Below are 21,666 nucleotides of genomic sequence, written 5' to 3'. Positions count from 1 at the left end.
AAAAAGAAAAACGGACACAAGCACAACTATCTAATAAATAATATATTAAACATATAATTGAAATAAATAAAGCTCTTTTAATAACATTTCAAGAATGAACTATGAATAAATAAATGAAAATTTTAATCTGAAACAATGATGCCCACACGTCTCCCCTAAATGTACAAGACTAACAAAGTCATGAAAGTCATTGAAGCGGTAATCTTAGTTTCTCATCCTTATAAGTACCCAAGAATCATTTATTGTTCTTCACCCCAATTCATTTAAGAACTTGAATAGGAAAATGTCGATGACAAACAGTAAAATAGTCTTATTAGCAGTAGGGGTCATCTTCTTCAACCTCGTTGGTCACTGCTATGGTACACTCGGCTATGGTGGTCTCCAGTATGGGTTCTACAATGGCAAATGCCGAACTTCAGATGTTGAAGATATCGTAAGAAGGACGGTCTACTCCAAGTATCTCACTAACAGAAAAATTGCTCCCGCTCTCATCCGCATGCAGTTTCATGATTGCTTTGTCAATGTGAGTTGATTTCATATCGTAATTTACTTGTACTTCCTTAAAGACTTCCATGTCTATCTATTGGTAGTGGTTTGATGCTGCTTGTCCCTACTAGTTGTTCTTTGTTTCTTGCTTCCTTTGGTGTACTCTTCCCAGATACTTGCTGGTTTTTTTCTGTTGGTTTTCATTCTAACTTTTCATTAATCTAAAGGGTTGCGATGCGTCCATCCTACTAGACGGACCCAACACAGAGAAAACCTCACCCCCGAATTTAAGCGTTAGAGGCTATGATGTCATTGATGCTGCCAAAGCCGCCGTCGAGAATGTTTGCCCAGGATTGGTTTCTTGTGCCGATATAATCGTTATGGCTACAAGAGACGTCGTCTCCTTCGTAAGAAACAATAGCTTTTGTCCATTCACCAATATTAAATGCACTGCAAAAATAACCTTAAGATAATGTAATAAATGCAGAGCGGTGGAGCTAGATACAGTGTCCAAACAGGAAGAAGGGATGGACTTGTGTCTCTTGCACAAAATGCTCTAACCCTCCCACCTCCTACTTCTTCGGTGTCAAGTGCCATTCGAGCATTTGCTCTCAAGGGATTCACAGCCACCGACATGATCTATCTCCTTGGTAATTCACCAACTTAATTCGATCTTATATATCAATATTATATAAAGCATAAAAAGTTTGCTCAACGTGTGTGTGAATTGTGATGTACAGGTGGTCACACTATCGGAATAGCTCATTGTTCATTGTTTAAAAACCGTCTTTACAATTACAAGAACACTGGGAAACCAGACCCGTCCATGGATTTATCGCTGTTATCATCGTTGAGGAGTAAATGCCCTCAGAACACGACAGCTGATCCCACTGCCAACTTGGATCAAAACCCTTTTAGCTCTGCAGTTGTGGACAAATCTTTCTACAGTCAAATTATTATGGGTAGAGGAGTTCTTCAATTTGATCAAGATTTGGCATCAGACCGCCTCAGCAAGTCCACGGTTGCAGCCATTGCGCGCTCCTCCGATTTCAACGCCCGGTTTGGTCAGGCCATGGTTAAGTTGGGTGCCACCCAAGTTCTTACAGGGAAACAAGGGCAGATTAGGAAATCATGCCGAGCAGTCAACCTGCCAACTTCAACTTCTTTTTTTAATTGATTGAAAGTTGTATATGATTTTTAAACATTTTTTTCATATAAGTCCTTTTGTTTCACATATATTGTTATTGGTTTATTCATATGGCTTTTTGGTATTTATTGAGCTAAGTATGTATTTTGGCGATTAAATATGTATTTGTGTGACTGGAATTTTGAAAATTGTATTTAGATTACTCATTTTTGAATAATAAATTAAATCATGTACTCGCTTATTTCATTACTTTGTTGTATGTTAGCTACATCACTCTCACTTTATTTTCAATCGTTCATTTCATTACTCTCTTGTATTTAGATATCATTACTCTTATTTGGGTTACCTATAGGAGAGAATATGTCGAGAGAATATGACTAGAGTGAAGGCTTGGAACTCCATCATTGAGTTATTCAAAGCTAATTAAACTCTCAAAATGAAAGATTAAGGCGTTTCATTGGAGGCAGGTGCCTCTTTGTCAAATCCATCTTTGGTACCTCTGGGGTGGCAAAGATGACAATAAAAAGATTGCAAGGATCAAATGAGAGTGTATGGTTTGCGAAAGGCAGTAAGACTTTGATCGATCAACCAAAATAGAGAGTTTAAGGTTTGCGAAAGTAAAAGTAGTTTTTGGATAGCAAAGTGTAAGACTCTTGGCGGTGAAGAAGTAAGTTCTAATACTGACCCATATACAGTGCAATGTGCATGGTATGTTCGTGCAATGAAAAAGAAAAACCATCATATGTGGAAGATCACACGTTGGGTGGATGCACACAATTATTTCGGATCCTGTAGAGGCAATGACAACATAAGTCTAAACTCTGCAACTAATCATCCACTCAATTGAAAAAGATATTGCTTATCCAGTGAAACATATATAGGCAGATATTAAAAATAGTCTAAATGTTGATGTTTCTTATTGGAAGGCATGATAGGAGAAAAGTCGTAGAGAATATTTATGGAACTTGGGAAAGTAACTTTGTAGAGTTACCCAAGTACATTGCGACTTTGCAAACTTCAAATCCTAATATTGTCGTGAAATGGTTTCATAATCCAAATGGCCCATCAAGTGTGGCAACATTTAAGTATATTTTTTGGGCTTTTGGACCTGCAATTAATGCATTTCATCTATGTCGACCTTTTATTTCCATTGATGCTTGTCATTTGAGAGGTTCGTACAAAGGTAAAATGCTTACTGTTATCATAAAATATGCCAACAATAATATATTACAAGTTTCTTATACCATTGTTGACGAGGAAACTACACATAGTTGGAGTTGGTTTTTGTATCAGTTTAGACGTTTTGTTGCTCAAAACAGACAATTGTGTGTTATTTCAGATAAACATCAAGGAATAGTTCATGTAATATGGAAAATCTAGATGAATACAATCATAAGTATTATAAAGACACACATTTTGTTAAAATTAAGGACTATTCGGTATTATAAAGACACACATTTTGTAAAAATTAAGGACTATTCGGTATCGTAATAAGACTATTGGGTATATTTTAGATACATATAATTACGGTGAACATGACCATGTTAGGTAAATGGACACATATAATTAAATTTATAAGTGACGATTTGCTAGTATTTCGTCACAACAACAATCAATTATGGTATCTATTGTTAACCATTTTGCCACACGTTAAAAAAATGATGTAAAGTAACCATTGTATAATTATAGAGACATTGAAAACCAATAAAGCATGGCCAAATTTATATTAAAGCCTCTTTAATTTAATATTTATTGTTACTTTTTATACAATTTTAGACACATCAAAATAATTTAAATTAAAGTAACCAAACCCAACAATATGAAACAAAAGTAAAATTCATAATTTGATATTACTAATAATTAAAATCCAAATCCATACATTAAATTCCTAATTAAAATACCAAAAAAAAAATTTGTTCTAATTTCAAGAATTTAAATAATGGTAAAAAAATCAAACACATCATAAACCAAAACCTAAACATAACTAGGCATTATTCTTATTTGTATTACTCCTTGCCTTCTTGAGAAGGGCATTCGATGAGATGTAAGTTGGTTTCCTTTTCTTTGAGTTTTGATGTTGATGTTCTTGATGTGATATAATTTCTGGTACCTATAACAACAACATTGAAACAAAAAAAATAGAGTACATCAAAATCTTAGTATACTACTTAATGAAGAAAATAAAGTGTAATGCAGAAAGTAGTGAACATAATTAAACAAACCTTTGACTCGGGTTGCACAAGGTATTTTGGCCATGGAACAAAACTTTTATATGCATCCTCAACTAATGTGAATTCTCCAGTTTTATGGGGTAGAAATGCTTGTTTTATTACCACTTCATCAATGGAAACTTTATAGCAATCATCTTGTAGAGGAACTCCATGAATAAATTGTCTTTCTGATGATAAGTGAATTGTACCACGAGCAACGATGTTCCTTTTATACGGATGTGATAGAGTACACTTGATTGGCTACAATGATAAGTAATATTAGAATCAGAAAAAAAAAGACAGAAATATATATTCAACATGTAAAAAACACTTACCTGGTGAAGGGGTTTATTTGCTGAAACTGTTGGTATGTCAGGATTGATAGTGGCAGTCTTAGAGTCAACAGCTTTTCTGGTGGGTTTTGTATTTACCTAATATAAAGGTTTAAGACATATATGTCAAATTATATTTTAATATAAAAGATAAATTAAAAGTGTTGAAAACTGTAAAGTAAGTATAAACTACTGTTGCAGATTTCATGGAAATCAATTGTGTATCGGGAGTTGCAGTTGTAGAGTTGGTTTGAACTTGTTTCTTCGTGGGTTTTGCAATAACCTAAATAAATTAAAGTCCCAAGTGAAAAAACAGAAATTAGTATAAAAAAAAGTATATAAATGATTATCTTATAAAATGATAACATACTGGTGTTACAGGTTCTGATGGTTGCTTGGTTTTGAGACTAACAGGAGTTGTTTCACTACTTTCAACAATCTTGTCACTTGAAATACCCTAGCAAATATAAAGAAACATGGAAAATGTCTAAAAAAATGCAATTTACAAGTAACATTGAAAATACATGTTGTTAATAAGATTACTTACAACAGTATGAGACAGATTTTGAAAGTCAGCTCCTTTTGCATTAAGATGAGCCAAAACTAGCTTTAGTGTTTGATCTTGTTCATTAACCTTTGTAGACAAAGCCTTGAGTTCAACATGTTTTTTCTCAAGCTCAAGTTTTCCATTATGCAGTGCAACTTTAAGATCTTTAATTTCTTCCTTAGATGATCCTTTGCTGCGAGGAACATTGAAATATCTGTTGTAAGTGACTCCTGTGCCGACACCCTTTAAAAATCCTCCCTTTTCCTTGCCAAAAACTAATGTCATGGCATCCGTGCCTGGTTCAACATTAACTTGTCCTTCTTTTATCTGCTTTTCTTGTGCCAACACCCCTACATGACCTAATGACGGTCAACCATTACCAACACCCGACTACCTGCAACCCATACCCATATTAGAAACCCATTTTGGTCCCAAACCATTACCAACACCCCTACATGACCTAATGATGGTCAACCATTACCAACACCCGACCACCTGCAACCCATACCCATATTATAAACCCATTTTGGTCCCAAACCATTACCAACACCCCTACATGACCTAATGATGGTCAACCATTACCAACACCCGACCACCTGCAACCCATACCCGTATTAGAAACCAAATTTGGTCCCAAACCATTACCAACACCCCTACATGACCTAAGGATGGTCAACCATTACCAACACCCGATCACTTGCAACCCATACCCATATTATAAACTCATTTTGGTCCCAAACCATTAACAACACCCATACATGACCTAATGATGGTCAACTCGTACCAACACCCGACCACCTGCAACCCATACCAATATTATAAACCCATTTTGGTCCCAAACCATTACCAACACCCCTACACGACCTAATGATGGTCAACCATTACCAACAACCTGTCTAAAAAAAAAGATTTGTCAAACACTTTTTGGTAATTTTATGATAAATGAATGAAGAAGTTTTGGGAAAAAGTTGTAACATTAAACTCCTCAGATTGCGTATATGTCACAAATTTGTTCCAATCATCTTTTTCAGTAATTATTGCCCGATATCGAACAGGGACTTCTCCAAGCTTTTTGGAATTCCCTAGATGTGGCTTGATGTAAGCTGCATACAATTTCCTTCTGAAGTTTCGTAGAAGGATACCAAGCCTATTCATCACAAATCTTTTTCCAGTTTCATCAACTTTAAAATAGCGCTAAAATTAAACAATAATGAATTTATTAGTATTTAATACATGATTTCTAAATAAAATATGAGATGCAGTTAAAAAAAGTGAAAAAAATATTTACTGTAATCTCTTCCTAAAGTTTGTCCTTCACTTCCGGTTTTACTTTCGTCCAGCAAAGAGCACTTAATCCCACCTTCTCGCGGACAAGATCTCCCAAATAACTAACAAACACTGCATTATTCTTCCCTGTAAACTTACCAAATTCATCAAACTTCACACGTTTTTTTCTACCACCAGAATTGACATACTCGGTCTTCAGCTTTGGCAATCGAGTCAGTCCCCTCTTCCTAGGTGACCTTGTAGGAACTTTGCTTTGCATTTCTTCTTCCGAATCTGAATGGCTATTGTAGTCATTGTCATTATTTTCACCATTTTCTGTGTCCGATTCATAAAATTGTGTTCCATCATCTTGCTCATATTCCATATCATAGTCAGGCATATCCTCATGTTGTTCCTTGTTCACCTCCATGATTCTTCTGTTGACATGAAACATATGAATTAAGTTTGATTATTTGTATGTTTAATAAAAAGTATGACAAACTTATATTACATACAAAATTTCACATACACATTTCATCGAACAGTTGGTGTGCAACAAGCATAGTAATATGAAGAATCAAAAAATTTATGTTTTATGTATAATCCCCTAATCAATACAATCAATAACATTGACACCATATACAGAGAATATACTTACAGTAGAAATGCGTGATGAATGTTGCCGAATGATGAACTGAAATATAATCCAACTGAGATCGATATAACCTAGAGAAAAACCACACAATGGTTGAAAAAATCAAAGTCTTTTAAATAATACATTGTTAGTACGTCCTAATTTGAGGGCGGTTACCAAATTTACCGGATTTTCCTTCATCTGATGGATTGATCTTCATAGTTTTGGCGGTGAGATAGATGAATACTTCCCGCGTTGATTTGGAGCCCAAAACAAAATGGAAAAAATGTTTGCCTCCCATTATATTTGCTTAATTTTGATTGACGAATTCAATATTTTTCCAAATTTTGATCTGATAGTGAACTCATACGATGACAAGCGTAAATCGTGGTTTGGAAACATGTTCTGGCTTTTGAAACATTATTACGAGTTATTAGATAAAAATAGAAATGTTACAACTTTGGTCCTTGTAAATTAACAATTTTACGTTAGGGTACAACTATATCACTATTGGAGATGAAAAATATTGAACATTCAATTATGTATATACAATGGGATAATAGTATAATAAAATGAAAATAAGAATAAGGTCTAGTTAGCGTACTAATTTTTCCGTGTGAACACTTTGTTAAGATGTTTTATTTTATTTTATATTAAGTAAGGATAAAAAATCCATACACCTACTATAAACCCATTTCGGTCCTAAACACGTACCCATATTACAAACCCATTTTGGTCCCAAATCATTACCAACACCCCTACATGACCTAATGATGGTCAACCCGTACCAAAACCCGACCACCTGCAACCCATACCCATATTATAAACCCATTTTGGTCCCAAACCACTACCAACACTCCTACATGACCTAATGATGGTCAACCATTACCAACACCCGACCACCTGCAACCCATACCCGTATTAGAAACCCAATATGGTCCCAAACCATTACCAACACCCCTACATGACTTAAGGATGGTCAACCATTACCAACACCCGAGAACTTGCAACACATACCCATATTATAAACCCATTTTGGTCCCAAACCATTACCAACACCCCTACATGACCTAATGATGGTCAACCCGTACCAACACCTGACCACCTGCAACCCATACCCATATTATAAACCCATTTTGGTCCCAAACCATTACCAACATCCCTACATGACCTAATGATAGTCAACCATTACCAACACCCGACCACCTGCAACCCATACCCGTATTAGAAACCCAATTTGGTCCTGAACCATTACCAACACCCCTACATGACCTAATGACGGTCAACCATTACCAACACCCGACTACCTGCAACCCATACCCATATTAGAAACCCATTTTGGTCCCAAACCATTACCAACACCCCTACATGACCTAATGATGGTCAACCATTACCAACACCCGACCACCTGCAACCCATACCCATATTATAAACCCATTTTGGTCCCAAACCATTACCAACGCCCCTACATGACCTAATGATGGTCAACCATTACCAACACCCGACCACTTGCAACCCATACCCGTATTAGAAACCAAATTTGGTCCCAAACCATTACCAACACCCCTACATGACCTAAGGATGGTCAACCATTACCAACACCCGATCACTTGCAACCCATACCCATATTATAAACTCATTTTGGTCCCAAACCATTAACAACACCCATACATGACCTAATGATGGTCAACTCGTACCAACACCCGACCACCTGCAACCCATACCAATATTATAAACCCATTTTGGTCCCAAACCATTACCAACACCCCTACACGACCTAATGATGGCCAACCATTACCAACACCCGACCACCTGCAACCCATACCTGTATTAGAAACCCAATTTGGTCCCAAACCATTACCAACACCCCTAAATGACCTAATTATGGTCAACCCGTACCAACACCCGACCACCTGCAACCCATACCCATATTATAAACCCATTTTGGTCCCAAACCATTACCAACACCCCTACATGACCTAATGATGGTAAACCATTACCAACACCCAACCACCTGCAACCCATACTCGTATTAGAAACCCAATTTGGTCCTAAACCATTACCAACACCCCTACATGACCTAATGATGGTCAACCATTACCAACACCCGACCACCTGCAACCCATACCCGTATTAGAAACCCAATTTGGTCCCAAACCATTACCAACACCCCTACATGACCTAATGATGGTTAATCTGTACCAACACCCGACCACCTGCAACCCATACCCATATTATAAACCCAATTTGGTCCCAAACCATTACCAACATCCTTATATGACCTAATGATGGTCAACCATTACCAACACCCGACCACCTGCAACCCATACCCGTATTAGAAACCCAATTTGGTCCCAAACCATTACCAACACCCCTACATGACCTAATGATGGTCAACCATTACCAACACCCGACCACCTGCAACCCATACCCGTATTAGAAACCCAATTTGGTCCCAAACCATTACCAACACCCCTACATGACCTAAGGATGGTCAACCATTACCAACACCCGAGCACTTGCAACCCATACCCATATTATAAACCCATTTTGGTCCCAAACCATTACCAACACCCCTACATGACCTAATGATGGTCAACCCGTACCAACACCCGACCACCTGCAACCCATACCCGTATTAGAAACCCAATTTGGTCCTAAACCATTACCAACACCCCTACATGACCTAATGTTGGTCAACCCGTACCAACACCCGACCACCAGGAAACCATACCCATATTAATTTAAAAAATGATTTTATATATTTATAATTAATTTATATATAAATTTATATTTTGTATGGTAATAATAAAAACAAAGCAAGTATTGATGTTACACTTATTTAATATTACATATATTAATGTAAATAATATATTAATGTATAACACAATATCGATAATCATTATCACAGCCGTCGTTCAAATTGTACCTCCCCTGTAGCCTGCTATTAATTGGAAGTGATGGCCTACGTCGATGTCCCTTCAGCTCTGAATGACGATGCATTTAAAGCCTCCCCTTATATCAAAATCGTCATTCTTACATCTTCATTACCAACATACGATAACTTCTATTATTTGCTCCTCCTCTGTGAAAACAACTCCGACGATCAATGGAAACAAAAATGAATGCTGATCCATGGGCAAATCCGAGGTTCCAACTATGGAGTGTAAGCAGTGAACCACCGCAAAACACACCGTTAGTAGAGTACGGGAAAGCAAACGATAAGAGATTCACCATTAGAGTTGTACATGGCGGGTTTTTTACAGACTATCCAGGTAAGTCGTATCAAACGACAAAAGTTAACTTTATTTCATATGTCAACATCGATTTGCTGAACATGGAGATGCTTGGTCGTTTTTCGAAAAGCTTGGGGTATACAACTATGGGTAACTGGTATCATATGCCAACCGAAGAAAACTGTGGGTTGTCAATGATTCCAATTCTGAATGATGATTGTTTGGGAACTTTCAAGATGATCGTTAGGTCACACCAATTCCGAGAGATTGAACATCTATATGTTGAACATAGGCCTGTATTTGTTCCAACCAATTTCCCCTACTTTTTGATGAACTCACCATCCAAAAGGGTTGAGAAGCTTATTCATCTGTTTGTAACAGAACACCCAATGGCAAGAGTTGATGATGGAATAACATACATCAGGCATATGCTAAACATGACCATTCCAAGAGAAAAATGGAAGATGCAATGGACATGGCGAAGGAGAATGTGATAGCATGGACAAATATAGTGTAGGGGGCCTATGTTGTACTCCATTTTGTGTTTAATATAGAGTACATATGAAACTCTTTTTTGTAAGCAATATGATGTTGTTTTGATTATAACTTTCTTAGGGGCAAAATGGGAATTCATTATAATTATAATTTTATGTTGTTATTTATATTGTGTTTCATACTTATAACTGAGTCAGTATTGTCCCTGTTTTGCTGCATTGTTTTGTAAACAAAGCAATGTACTTTTCAACTTATTTCCACTTTAGAGGTAAGTTATTGGTTAGATTATTTAGTTTGTCCCATGTTTGTTATCAACATATGGAGATTATGCTAAAGCAGGGGTATATTCGTCAATTAATTGTTTTTATCATAAAAGAAAGAAAATGTTATAATTTCCCATTAAAACTGTGTTTTAGATATAAGGGTATAATGGTCATTCAGTATATATAATGAAAAGAAAAAGGAAACATCATCTAAGGGTATGCATCATCATAGTATTGTCCCTGTTTTGCTGCATTGTTTTGTAAACAAAGCAATGTACTTTTCAACTTATTTCCACTTTAGAGGTAAGTTATTGGTTAGATTATTTAGTTTGTCCCATGTTTGTTATCAACATATGGAGATTATGCTAAAGCAGGGGTATATCCGTCAATTAATTGTTTTTATAATAAAAGAAAGAAAATGTTATAATTTCCCATTAAAACTGTGTTTGAGATATAAGGGTATAATGGTCATTCAGTATATATAATGAAAAGAAAAAGGAAACATCATCTAAGGGTATGCATCATCATAGTATTGATAGAAAAAAATAAGTTTATCTTGGATACATATATGATGTGTTGGATTAATGTCTAAGTCCATAACTATAATTGGTAAGACTTGACCCGACCCGACATGGTCCATTTGGGTTGCATGGCATCATGCATTTGGATAGACTATAATGAGAGAAATAACACTTAAGGTTGGTTAATATATTATAAGTTCTAATATATTAATAAGGTTATTTAATTAGTATTGATCAAGAATTAATTTGGAATTAATTAAGTGATCAAAAGGAGACTAATTAAATATATGGGTTGATTGTGTAAATCATTCATTCTTATATATGTGGGCTTGTGATCCAAGATTTCTTATGTTGGACTAAGTCCATGGGGTGACCCATGGATACTCCATGGAGGTTAAAATCCATGTAGCATAAGGAATGGGTAAAGTTATGAGTTACATGGTGTAACCCTAATAGCCACCATATAAAAGAATCGCATGGCTCAAGAAATCGTGCACTAATGTGTGAATATGAGGGCTAGACGATTTCAAGGAGTGTTCCATTTCTCTCAAGTCATTCCATGTGCATTTGGTGTTGTGTGAACCATTTGAGGTGTCACACTTGGGGCACTAGGCACTCAAACTTCATGGAGACAAGCTATATCAAACAAAGGTATGTATTCTATCCATTTGATTACCCAAGTATCAAGTATTGTATGCTAGATAGGGTAATACCTCGGAAAGTTCATAATTGCATGTATAATAGAGAAAACATAGATCCAAGGTATTTAGGGTTGCATGTACACTTAGGAGTGTTAGAATGCGCAAAACCCATCATGATGTGCATAACTACAATTAAACAATAAGAGTGTGAGAAGAATCAGGGGTATTTTTGTCATTTGTTTTTATTTCCAATTGTGAAGGGTAATTAAAAACAATGTGCAACCACAGTTAAGTATATTGTCTCAAATGAGGAAAGTATGATTGATGGTAAATGTGGTTATCTTAGATCAGTTCTATAGGAAGCAGGGGTATTTTCGGCAAATGTTACTCTTTTAGTTTATTGTTATGTTTGTTTCGTAAACTAATCACTTACAAACAGTCAGACACCCCAGTTGGTAAGTGTAAATGTAGTTAAAGGTATATTTTGGAATGTCATGGGTTTGAACCCCATTAGGAACAATTTTTTTCTCTTTTTTTTGTTTTTTCTCGATATATCCTTGATCATCCACACCTATTGCGTAGATATGAATTTTTAGACTATATGCATTCCCATCGAATCACTCTCTTCTTAATACAAATGCATTGCAACTACGTTTATACTTCAACCACGAATTGATACTTCAACATGAAATTCATTCAGGTACACATACTACCTTAATTTATACAGGGACATAAAAAACAATTAGCTTCAGAATATTAATCTTTGTTATTTCGTTTGGTCATGTTTCATTATATATTCTTCAATTAACAAGTATTTGGTTTCCAGTTATTGGATTTAATTGTAATGTGATCTTTTTCGTTTATGCACACCAACTGTTTGTTAAAATGCTTCAATGAACAGGAAACATATATTGCTTGTTGATGTTGTTATAAACTGAATATGGATAAGTCTTGGATGGGAGCCTACAGAACATCAGAAACGTATGTAAAGGGTGTTGCATAATTTTTGAAATATGCAGTACATAATTACAAGATTTCTAAAAATATGGATGTTGTAGATACCAAAAAAAAAAGATAAGAATTCCATGTCCATGTGTCAAATGTGTAAACCACATATCTCATTCGGTGGATATGGTAGATGATCACCTATTCAGGAATGGAATTGATCAAACATACACGAATTGGAATAAGCATGGAGAAACAGAGCAACCACCCAGAAAGTATATATATGAACATAATTTTGACATGGACACGTCATACGTTGTTGATTCGACGACCATGAACACAAAAATGCCAGCAGATGCTGCAGAAACAGTAGAGATGGTGGAAGCTGTAAAAGAAAATTTTATTGGGAACCCTGAGAAGTTTAGAGAACTGATTGAAGATGCCGAGAAGCACCTATATAAAGGGTGTCCTAATTTCACAAAATTATCTGCAGTCATACAATTACTCAACTTAAAGAGTAAGTATGGAGTATCAGATAAGTGCTAGACAGAATTATTGGTTTTGATCAAAAATATGTTACCAGAAGGTAACGAAATGTACAGTAGTACATACGAGGCCAAAAAAGCGTTCAAGGCAATGGGTTTAGGGTATACTAAGATACATGCATGTGCCAACAACTGTATACTTTACAGAAACGAATACACAGACATGGAAGCATGTCCTACTTGTGGTAAATCAAGATGGAAGGTCGATGATCAAAAAAATAAAATTTACAAAAATATTCCTGCAAAAGTTTTGTGGTACTTTCCAATTATTCTGCGCTTGAAAAGAATTTTTCAGTCTAAGACTACTGCAAAAGATTTAACATGGCACGCAACAGACAGAAAGGTGGATATTGGTGTTTTAAGTCACCCAGCTGATTCACCAGCATGGGCTGCCATTGATGACAAATATCCTGACTTTGCTAGCGAACCAAGAAATTTGCGGCTAGGCATTTCGGCTGACGGGGTCGATGTGAATAGAGGAAATAGGAGTCATAGTGTGTGGCCTATTTTAACTGTCATTTACAACCTTCCACCATGGTTGTGTATGAAGAGAAAGTTCATCATGCTTTCTTTATTGATTTCGGGAACACCAGGAAACGATATTGATGTGTTCCTAGCAGCTTTTATTGATGATTTGCAATTATTATTTGATATTGGAGTTGAAACATACGATGCATATGCACAAGAGCAGTTTAAACTACGTGCAGTAGTGTTATGGACTATTAATGATTATCCTGCTCTAGGTACATTAAGTGGTTGTCCATACAGCGGATTTCAAGGTTGTGTTGTGTGTGCCGAAGAAACAATGCATTTGACTCACTGGATCGAAAAAGCAGAGTTATGTTGGTCATAGACGATTTCTACCGCATGATCACCCGTTCAGAAGACAAAAAAAGGCATTCAATGGACAACAAGAGTTCTCACCCTCTCCAGAACCTATGAATGGGGAGGAAGTATATAACAGGGTCAAATTTATAATTAATAAATGGGGAAAGGTGTCTAAGGGCAAGGAGGCAGAAATCCAACAATCTACAAGTGGAAGAGGTGGGAAGATAAATAAAAAAAAGAGAAAATCACAGAAAGTGGGTACTTCAGATGTGGGCCAGCAAAATAATACATACTGGAAGAAATTCAATATATGGTATAGACAGCTAAGGTATTGGCGCGACAATTTGATTCCACATTGTATAGATTTTATGCATGTCGACAATTTGGTATTCCCCCTGAAAATCATAACACATGTGGAATTCAAATAGGTGTAGATAGTAGTTCTATTACGGACGGTAGTCCTCTATCAGCTGCTAAATCGGTAGAAGTTTCCGCCGAACTATTCAGAAAAACACATTTCTTTGTATTGCACAATACATCTGAAGTACTCCCGTATATCAAGTAAGTTTTTTTACATGTATGTTTTTTTTGTTATAATATTAACATTAACGTATTGACAGACGACACTTGGATTTTTTGCAACATCAACACCCTACTAAACGAAAGGCACAGCTAGAACAAGAGCACAGTAATACATTTGGTCATTGGTTACGAAAGGAGATATATTCATTTCATATATGTTGTGTTTTTTGTTATGTATTTCTTTATATCTTAAATTCATTATCTAATTACAATTCAGGTAGAGAGAGAGTTAGGGGGCTGTAGAGAAAGTATAACAGAGACACTGAGATGGATTTCACATTGACCCAATAAGAACATTATTAAATACGATATATATGCTATCAATGGATATACTTTTCGTACAAAAGCTCGTGAAGGTAAAGTTTACAAAAACAGTGGGGTTAGTGTCGTTGCAACTGACACACACATCAGTAAAGAAGTTGTAACATATGCCAAAAACACTTATCATGGTGTTTTACAAGAGATATGGGTACTAGATTATCATTTTAAGCGAATTCCAATTTTCATGTGTGACTGGGTTGACAATAGAAATGGGGTTAAAAGGGATAAATTGGGGTATACACTAGTTGAACTAAAAAGATTAGGCCATAAAGGTGATCCCTTCATATTGGCCTCACAAGCACAACAAGTATTTTATGTCACAGACCCACTCGATCAAAAAATGTCTATCGTGTTCAATACACCTCCCAAAAATTACAGAGATACATATGAAGATGTAGATGAAGAATTTAGTACTGTAGTTCCTCAGAATGATAATATATTGCCACGTGTAGACACACTTGAGTTGCAGAAGGAAAATGATTATTTTCGTACTGATTGTCATGGTATTGTTATACGTACGGTATGTGTTTCTTAATGTCATGAATTACATTTGTAGCGATAATATTTTTCCTTCTTTTAACATTTAATGATCTTTATTTTTTTTTGTAGAAGGGAAAGGCCAAACCTTCATCCTAGCGTTACGTAGAGAATAAGAAAATGACAAAAAAATGACGATGTACTTTCCTTAATATTTTTTTACCATATTATACCATCAAACTATTCTGGTGTAATATTGTTATAACACAAAGTTATTTTTTTTTTCAGTTTTTTACTGTAATGGTGGATGATATGTTATAACATAAACTCAATGTTATAGTAATGTACTTTCGTTATGCAATGTTAGACAAAGTTGTATTCTTTTCATTTATTTATCATACTATTCTGTTAAAATAAGTTGTATTCTTTTCATTTTTAATGGTGTCTGATCTGGTGCAATTAAAAGAATAGATGACAAAAAGGGCAATTTGATCCTTTCTTATAACTCTTATTCAACACAACTATACTGTTATTTGTTTTTGTTTTTATTATTTTTAGTTTTTTTTGTTTTCTTCTGAAATTGTTTCTAACTTTACAAAACTGCAATTCATTTTTTTTCATTATTTATTACAACCCTTTAATTGCAAAATAAGCAATGTATTTTTGTAAAATGTCATGATTTAACTTTTTGTTCATTTTTAATTCTGCCAAATGATATCAAAGATAATTATGGTCAAATTTAAGAGTCTTCCAAATACAATAGTACAACCACAATAAACATTACATATGTGTCTATATTTACATATAGACACATATAATAGATGTAATCGTAACTAAATGGTACCTACGCACACAATGTTTGTTTCTTCTTAAAGCTAATTCATAATATTTTGACACACATAATAAATGATACATGACCATAAGTAACCAATACTAAGTTGTTTTAATTTCTTGCGTTAACTAAGTACAACTAGTACAGAACCGCCCTATGGACACACAAATATTTAGAGTGACCATATGTATCACCTTTTAGCTACTTTGTCTGTTATGTGGCTAAATAGGCACCAGGTTACAAACATACATAGAACTAACTCATGTCACGATACGTTAATCTACTGTCTCTCATAAAAAAAGTATGACAATCTTAATCGATACATGTGGCTGATTGTGACTTATGGCCTCAGTGGTCGAGTGTGACTAATATTTGTCACATTTGATATAATTAAGTGTGGTTAAAGTTTTGATTATCTATATAATGGCCACACAAACTAATTTAAATGTATCCAAAAACAGTCTCTAAATTTTTTTAGTGACCTTTGGCCACACTTTTAATAAAAAGTGTCACAGGCCGTTTTTCAGAAAGAGTGACCGTAGGTCATTTTTGTACTAGTGGTAGATCTAGGGTTCTTTTGGTCCCTTTGTCCATAAAAATGCAAGCTTTGAGGTGTTTATGGGCTCATGCATGTGTTAAGACCCTTTTTTAAGTTCTTTTGAGCTATAGAACCCTATTAAACCATGCATGCACGTAAAGTTGCCAACTTTACGTGATAAACCACCTTAAGGAAGTAGGATCTAAGTATTGGGTCGAAGTCTTAACCGAATAAGAGCTTAATGATGGAAGTTGGCCAAACTGGGGAGTACGTTGGGTGTACAAGCTGGTATGTTGCGCGTACAAGCCCCAAAGCGAGTACGCTAAGCGTACGAGCTAAGTACGCCCTGCGTCCTCAGCAGTGGGCTTCAGATCTTTGGGATTTTTGGTATTGGGCCCATGTTGAACCTTAGGAGTCTTGGGCCTTGTTGGGCCATCAGAATTCTATTTTGGGTAGATGTTATTTTATTGGACTCTCCATGAAGGAATTTGGGCCTAATTTGGAAATTGAGCCATATTTGGGCTTTGGGTGATTATTTTGGAATTTGGGCCTTCTGGACAGTTGGTTTGGGCCTTGGCCTTGCGCCATGTTAGGTAAAGGGTAAAAACGACTTCTACCGAAGTTTGGACTCTTAGTCTGAGTCGGGATCCAATTATTAATTGGATATTATTTTGTGATTGATAGCACGAAGATTTTTAGCTGGCTAACAACCAGATATTTATCTGTGAGATTCAGCAGTCTGAGGTGAGTTTCCTCATTGTGTTTAGCGGGTCGAAGGCACCAATGCCGGCCCATGGCTTATTATGTTAGGATGTTGGATGTTTGCGTGACTCTTGCATGTGTATGCATTGGTATGTATGCCGAGTGGGGCTCGATGTCGGGCATGGCCCGATGACCGTATTGTAGGCTATTATCTTTGTGATTATTGCATTTGATAGTATGATTATATGTCTATATGCTTATATGTGTATCGGGCGAGGCCCGATGTTAGGCGAGGCCTGGTGATTGATAGATCTGTAAACCGAGCGGGGCTCCATGCCGGGCGGGGCCCAAGACCGGGTGGGACTCGATGCCGGGAAGGGCCTGATGAAGGGCGGGGGCCCAGTATGTGTTATTTATGTATGGTATATGGTATTTTGGGGAACTCATTAAGCTTTGTGCTTACGGGTTTCAGTTTATGTTTCAGATACTTCAGGATCGAAAGGGAAGAGCCCAGGATGATTGCAGAGCACACACCACCTTTTTCCGCACATTGTGATTTACTTTGATATAATATGATGTAGTGACATACTTTGGTCTATTTGGATTGTAGGACAATGTTTTGAAGTACCGTTTTATTTAAATTAAAAATGAAATTTTTTGGTCTTATTTTTGGGATATTACACCAGTAATCGTGGTGAATCAAAATCCTTTAAGTTAAATTCCCACATGTAACGGTCTTGGGAGGTTCGTGTTAGCATCAGTGAGGATTAGACCCAGCTTGATAAGTTTCAAAGTATCTATATTACAATGGAGGAGGGGGTAGTGATTAAAAGGGTTCTTTTGATGGAAGGGTATTGTCGACTTTCAAGCTGTTAAGGAGAAATGTTGAAAATTAAGGTAAGTGGTGGGATCCATCTTATGTAAAACATTTTTTAATAAAAAATAATCAAATAAAACAATAAAAAAGTTTAAAAAAATAATAATAACGAGGGTAATATAGTCGTTCAATTTCAAAGAGAGACCAAACACAACCAAACCATATCAGAGAGAGACTAAAGTCAACCAAAACATATTATAGAGACGATCCAAATTAAAAAAATAAGTTACAAACCAAACTTCAAATTACCTCAAACCATAGGAATGAATCGTGTATAACAGAGTATTTTTTGTCAAAGAGTTTGTACGGTACCAAGTATTTGTGGAAGGTGTCCTTCGGTCAAATGTTAAAGGTCAAAATCTCAAGAACAAATGAATAGTTTAAGAGTAGTGTAGGTAGTTTGTTGTGTTTATGGTTTTGAAAAAAATTATTTAAATGTCAATTCACATGATAGAACTAGTTGATATATAAGGGCACTCTACGTTGTTACCAAATACCACACAAAAAAGAAAAACGGACACAAGCACAACTATCTAATAAATAATATATTAAACATATAATTGAAATAAATAAAGCTCTTTTAATAACATTTCAAGAATGAACTATGAATAAATAAATGAAAATTTTAATCTGAAACAATGATGCCCACACGTCTCCCCTAAATGTACAAGACTAACAAAGTCATGAAAGTCATTGAAGCGGTAATCTTAGTTTCTCATCCTTATAAGTACCCAAGAATCATTTATTGTTCTTCACCCCAATTCATTTAAGAACTTGAATAGGAAAATGTCGATGACAAACAGTAAAATAGTCTTATTAGCAGTAGGGGTCATCTTCTTCAACCTCGTTGGTCACTGCTATGGTACACTCGGCTATGGTGGTCTCCAGTATGGGTTCTACAATGGCAAATGCCGAACTTCAGATGTTGAAGATATCGTAAGAAGGACGGTCTACTCCAAGTATCTCACTAACAGAAAAATTGCTCCCGCTCTCATCCGCATGCAGTTTCATGATTGCTTTGTCAATGTGAGTTGATTTCATATCGTAATTTACTTGTACTTCCTTAAAGACTTCCATGTCTATCTATTGGTAGTGGTTTGATGCTGCTTGTCCCTACTAGTTGTTCTTTGTTTCTTGCTTCCTTTGGTGTACTCTTCCCAGATACTTGCTGGTTTTTTTCTGTTGGTTTTCATTCTAACTTTTCATTAATCTAAAGGGTTGCGATGCGTCCATCCTACTAGACGGACCCAACACAGAGAAAACCTCACCCCCGAATTTAAGCGTTAGAGGCTATGATGTCATTGATGCTGCCAAAGCCGCGGTCGAGAATGTTTGCCCAGGATTGGTTTCTTGTGCCGATATAATCGTTATGGCTACAAGAGACGTCGTCTCCTTCGTAAGAAACAATAGCTTTTGTCCATTCACCAATATTAAATGCACTGCAAAAATAACCTTAAGATAATGTAATAAATGCAGAGCGGTGGAGCTAGATACAGTGTCCAAACAGGAAGAAGGGATGGACTTGTGTCTCTTGCACAAAATGCTCTAACCCTCCCACCTCCTACTTCTTCGGTGTCAAGTGCCATTCGAGCATTTGCTCTCAAGGGATTCACAGCCACCGACATGATCTATCTCCTTGGTAATTCACCAACTTAATTCGATCTTATATATCAATATTATATAAAGCATAAAAAGTTTGCTCAACGTGTGTGTGAATTGTGATGTACAGGTGGTCACACTATCGGAATAGCTCATTGTTCATTGTTTAAAAACCGTCTTTACAATTACAAGAACACTGGGAAACCAGACCCGTCCATGGATTTATCGCTGTTATCATCGTTGAGGAGTAAATGCCCTCAGAACACGACAGCTGATCCCACTGCCAACTTGGATCAAAACCCTTTTAGCTCTGCAGTTGTGGACAAATCTTTCTACAGTCAAATTATTATGGGTAGAGGAGTTCTTCAATTTGATCAAGATTTGGCATCAGACCGCCTCAGCAAGTCCACGGTTGCAGCCATTGCGCGCTCCTCCGATTTCAACGCCCGGTTTGGTCAGGCCATGGTTAAGTTGGGTGCCACCCAAGTTCTTACAGGGAAACAAGGGCAGATTAGGAAATCATGCCGAGCAGTCAACCTGCCAACTTCAACTTCTTTTTTTAATTGATTGAAAGTTGTATATGATTTTTAAACATTTTTTTCATATAAGTCCTTTTGTTTCACATATATTGTTATTGGTTTATTCATATGGCTTTTTGGTATTTATTGAGCTAAGTATGTATTTTGGCGATTAAATATGTATTTGTGTGACTGGAATTTTGAAAATTGTATTTAGATTACTCATTTTTGAATAATAAATTAAATCATGTACTCGCTTATTTCATTACTTTGTTGTATGTTAGCTACATCACTCTCACTTTATTTTCAATCGTTCATTTCATTACTCTCTTGTATTTAGATATCATTACTCTTATTTGGGTTACCTATAGGAGAGAATATGTCGAGAGAATATGACTAGAGTGAAGGCTTGGAACTCCATCATTGAGTTATTCAAAGCTAATTAAACTCTCAAAATGAAAGATTAAGGCGTTTCATTGGAGGCAGGTGCCTCTTTGTCAAATCCATCTTTGGTACCTCTGGGGTGGCAAAGATGACAATAAAAAGATTGCAAGGATCAAATGAGAGTGTATGGTTTGCGAAAGGCAGTAAGACTTTGATCGATCAACCAAAATAGAGAGTTTAAGGTTTGCGAAAGTAAAAGTAGTTTTTGGATAGCAAAGTGTAAGACTCTTGGCGGTGAAGAAGTAAGTTCTAATACTGACCCATATACAGTGCAATGTGCATGGTATGTTCGTGCAATGAAAAAGAAAAACCATCATATGTGGAAGATCACACGTTGGGTGGATGCACACAATTATTTCGGATCCTGTAGAGGCAATGACAACATAAGTCTAAACTCTGCAACTAATCATCCACTCAATTGAAAAAGATATTGCTTATCCAGTGAAACATATATAGGCAGATATTAAAAATAGTCTAAATGTTGATGTTTCTTATTGGAAGGCATGATAGGAGAAAAGTCGTAGAGAATATTTATGGAACTTGGGAAAGTAACTTTGTAGAGTTACCCAAGTACATTGCGACTTTGCAAACTTCAAATCCTAATATTGTCGTGAAATGGTTTCATAATCCAAATGGCCCATCAAGTGTGGCAACATTTAAGTATATTTTTTGGGCTTTTG

The 21,666-nt window shown here is 36.0% G+C and overlaps 2 protein-coding genes across 2 annotated transcripts; both read left to right on the top strand.

Annotated features, from left to right (window-relative positions):
• Positions 1–238: 238 nt before the first annotated feature.
• Positions 239–1,879, top strand: LOC145118741 (peroxidase 60-like). Its single transcript, XM_079054426.1, has 4 exons — positions 239–523; positions 714–893; positions 974–1,136; positions 1,227–1,879. Exons 1-4 carry the CDS (start codon positions 284–286, stop codon positions 1,661–1,663), a joined length of 1,020 nt encoding a protein of 339 aa, XP_078910552.1. The 5' UTR covers positions 239–283; the 3' UTR covers positions 1,664–1,879.
• Positions 1,880–19,166: 17,287 nt separating this feature from the next.
• LOC145118730 (peroxidase 60-like) lies at positions 19,167–20,807 on the top strand. The gene is made up of 4 exons (XM_079054415.1): positions 19,167–19,451; positions 19,642–19,821; positions 19,902–20,064; positions 20,155–20,807. Exons 1-4 carry the CDS (start codon positions 19,212–19,214, stop codon positions 20,589–20,591), a joined length of 1,020 nt encoding a protein of 339 aa, XP_078910541.1. The 5' UTR covers positions 19,167–19,211; the 3' UTR covers positions 20,592–20,807.
• The last annotated feature ends 859 nt before the right edge of the window (positions 20,808–21,666 follow it).

This window comes from Lactuca virosa, chromosome 6 (assembly GCF_052849685.1).
Source record: "Lactuca virosa cultivar CGN04683 chromosome 6, Lactuca_virosa_CGN04683_v6, whole genome shotgun sequence".
Taxonomy (NCBI): domain Eukaryota; kingdom Viridiplantae; phylum Streptophyta; class Magnoliopsida; order Asterales; family Asteraceae; genus Lactuca; species Lactuca virosa.
Note: the sequence above shows the minus strand (reverse complement) of the source record. Positions and strands in the feature narration are given on the sequence as shown.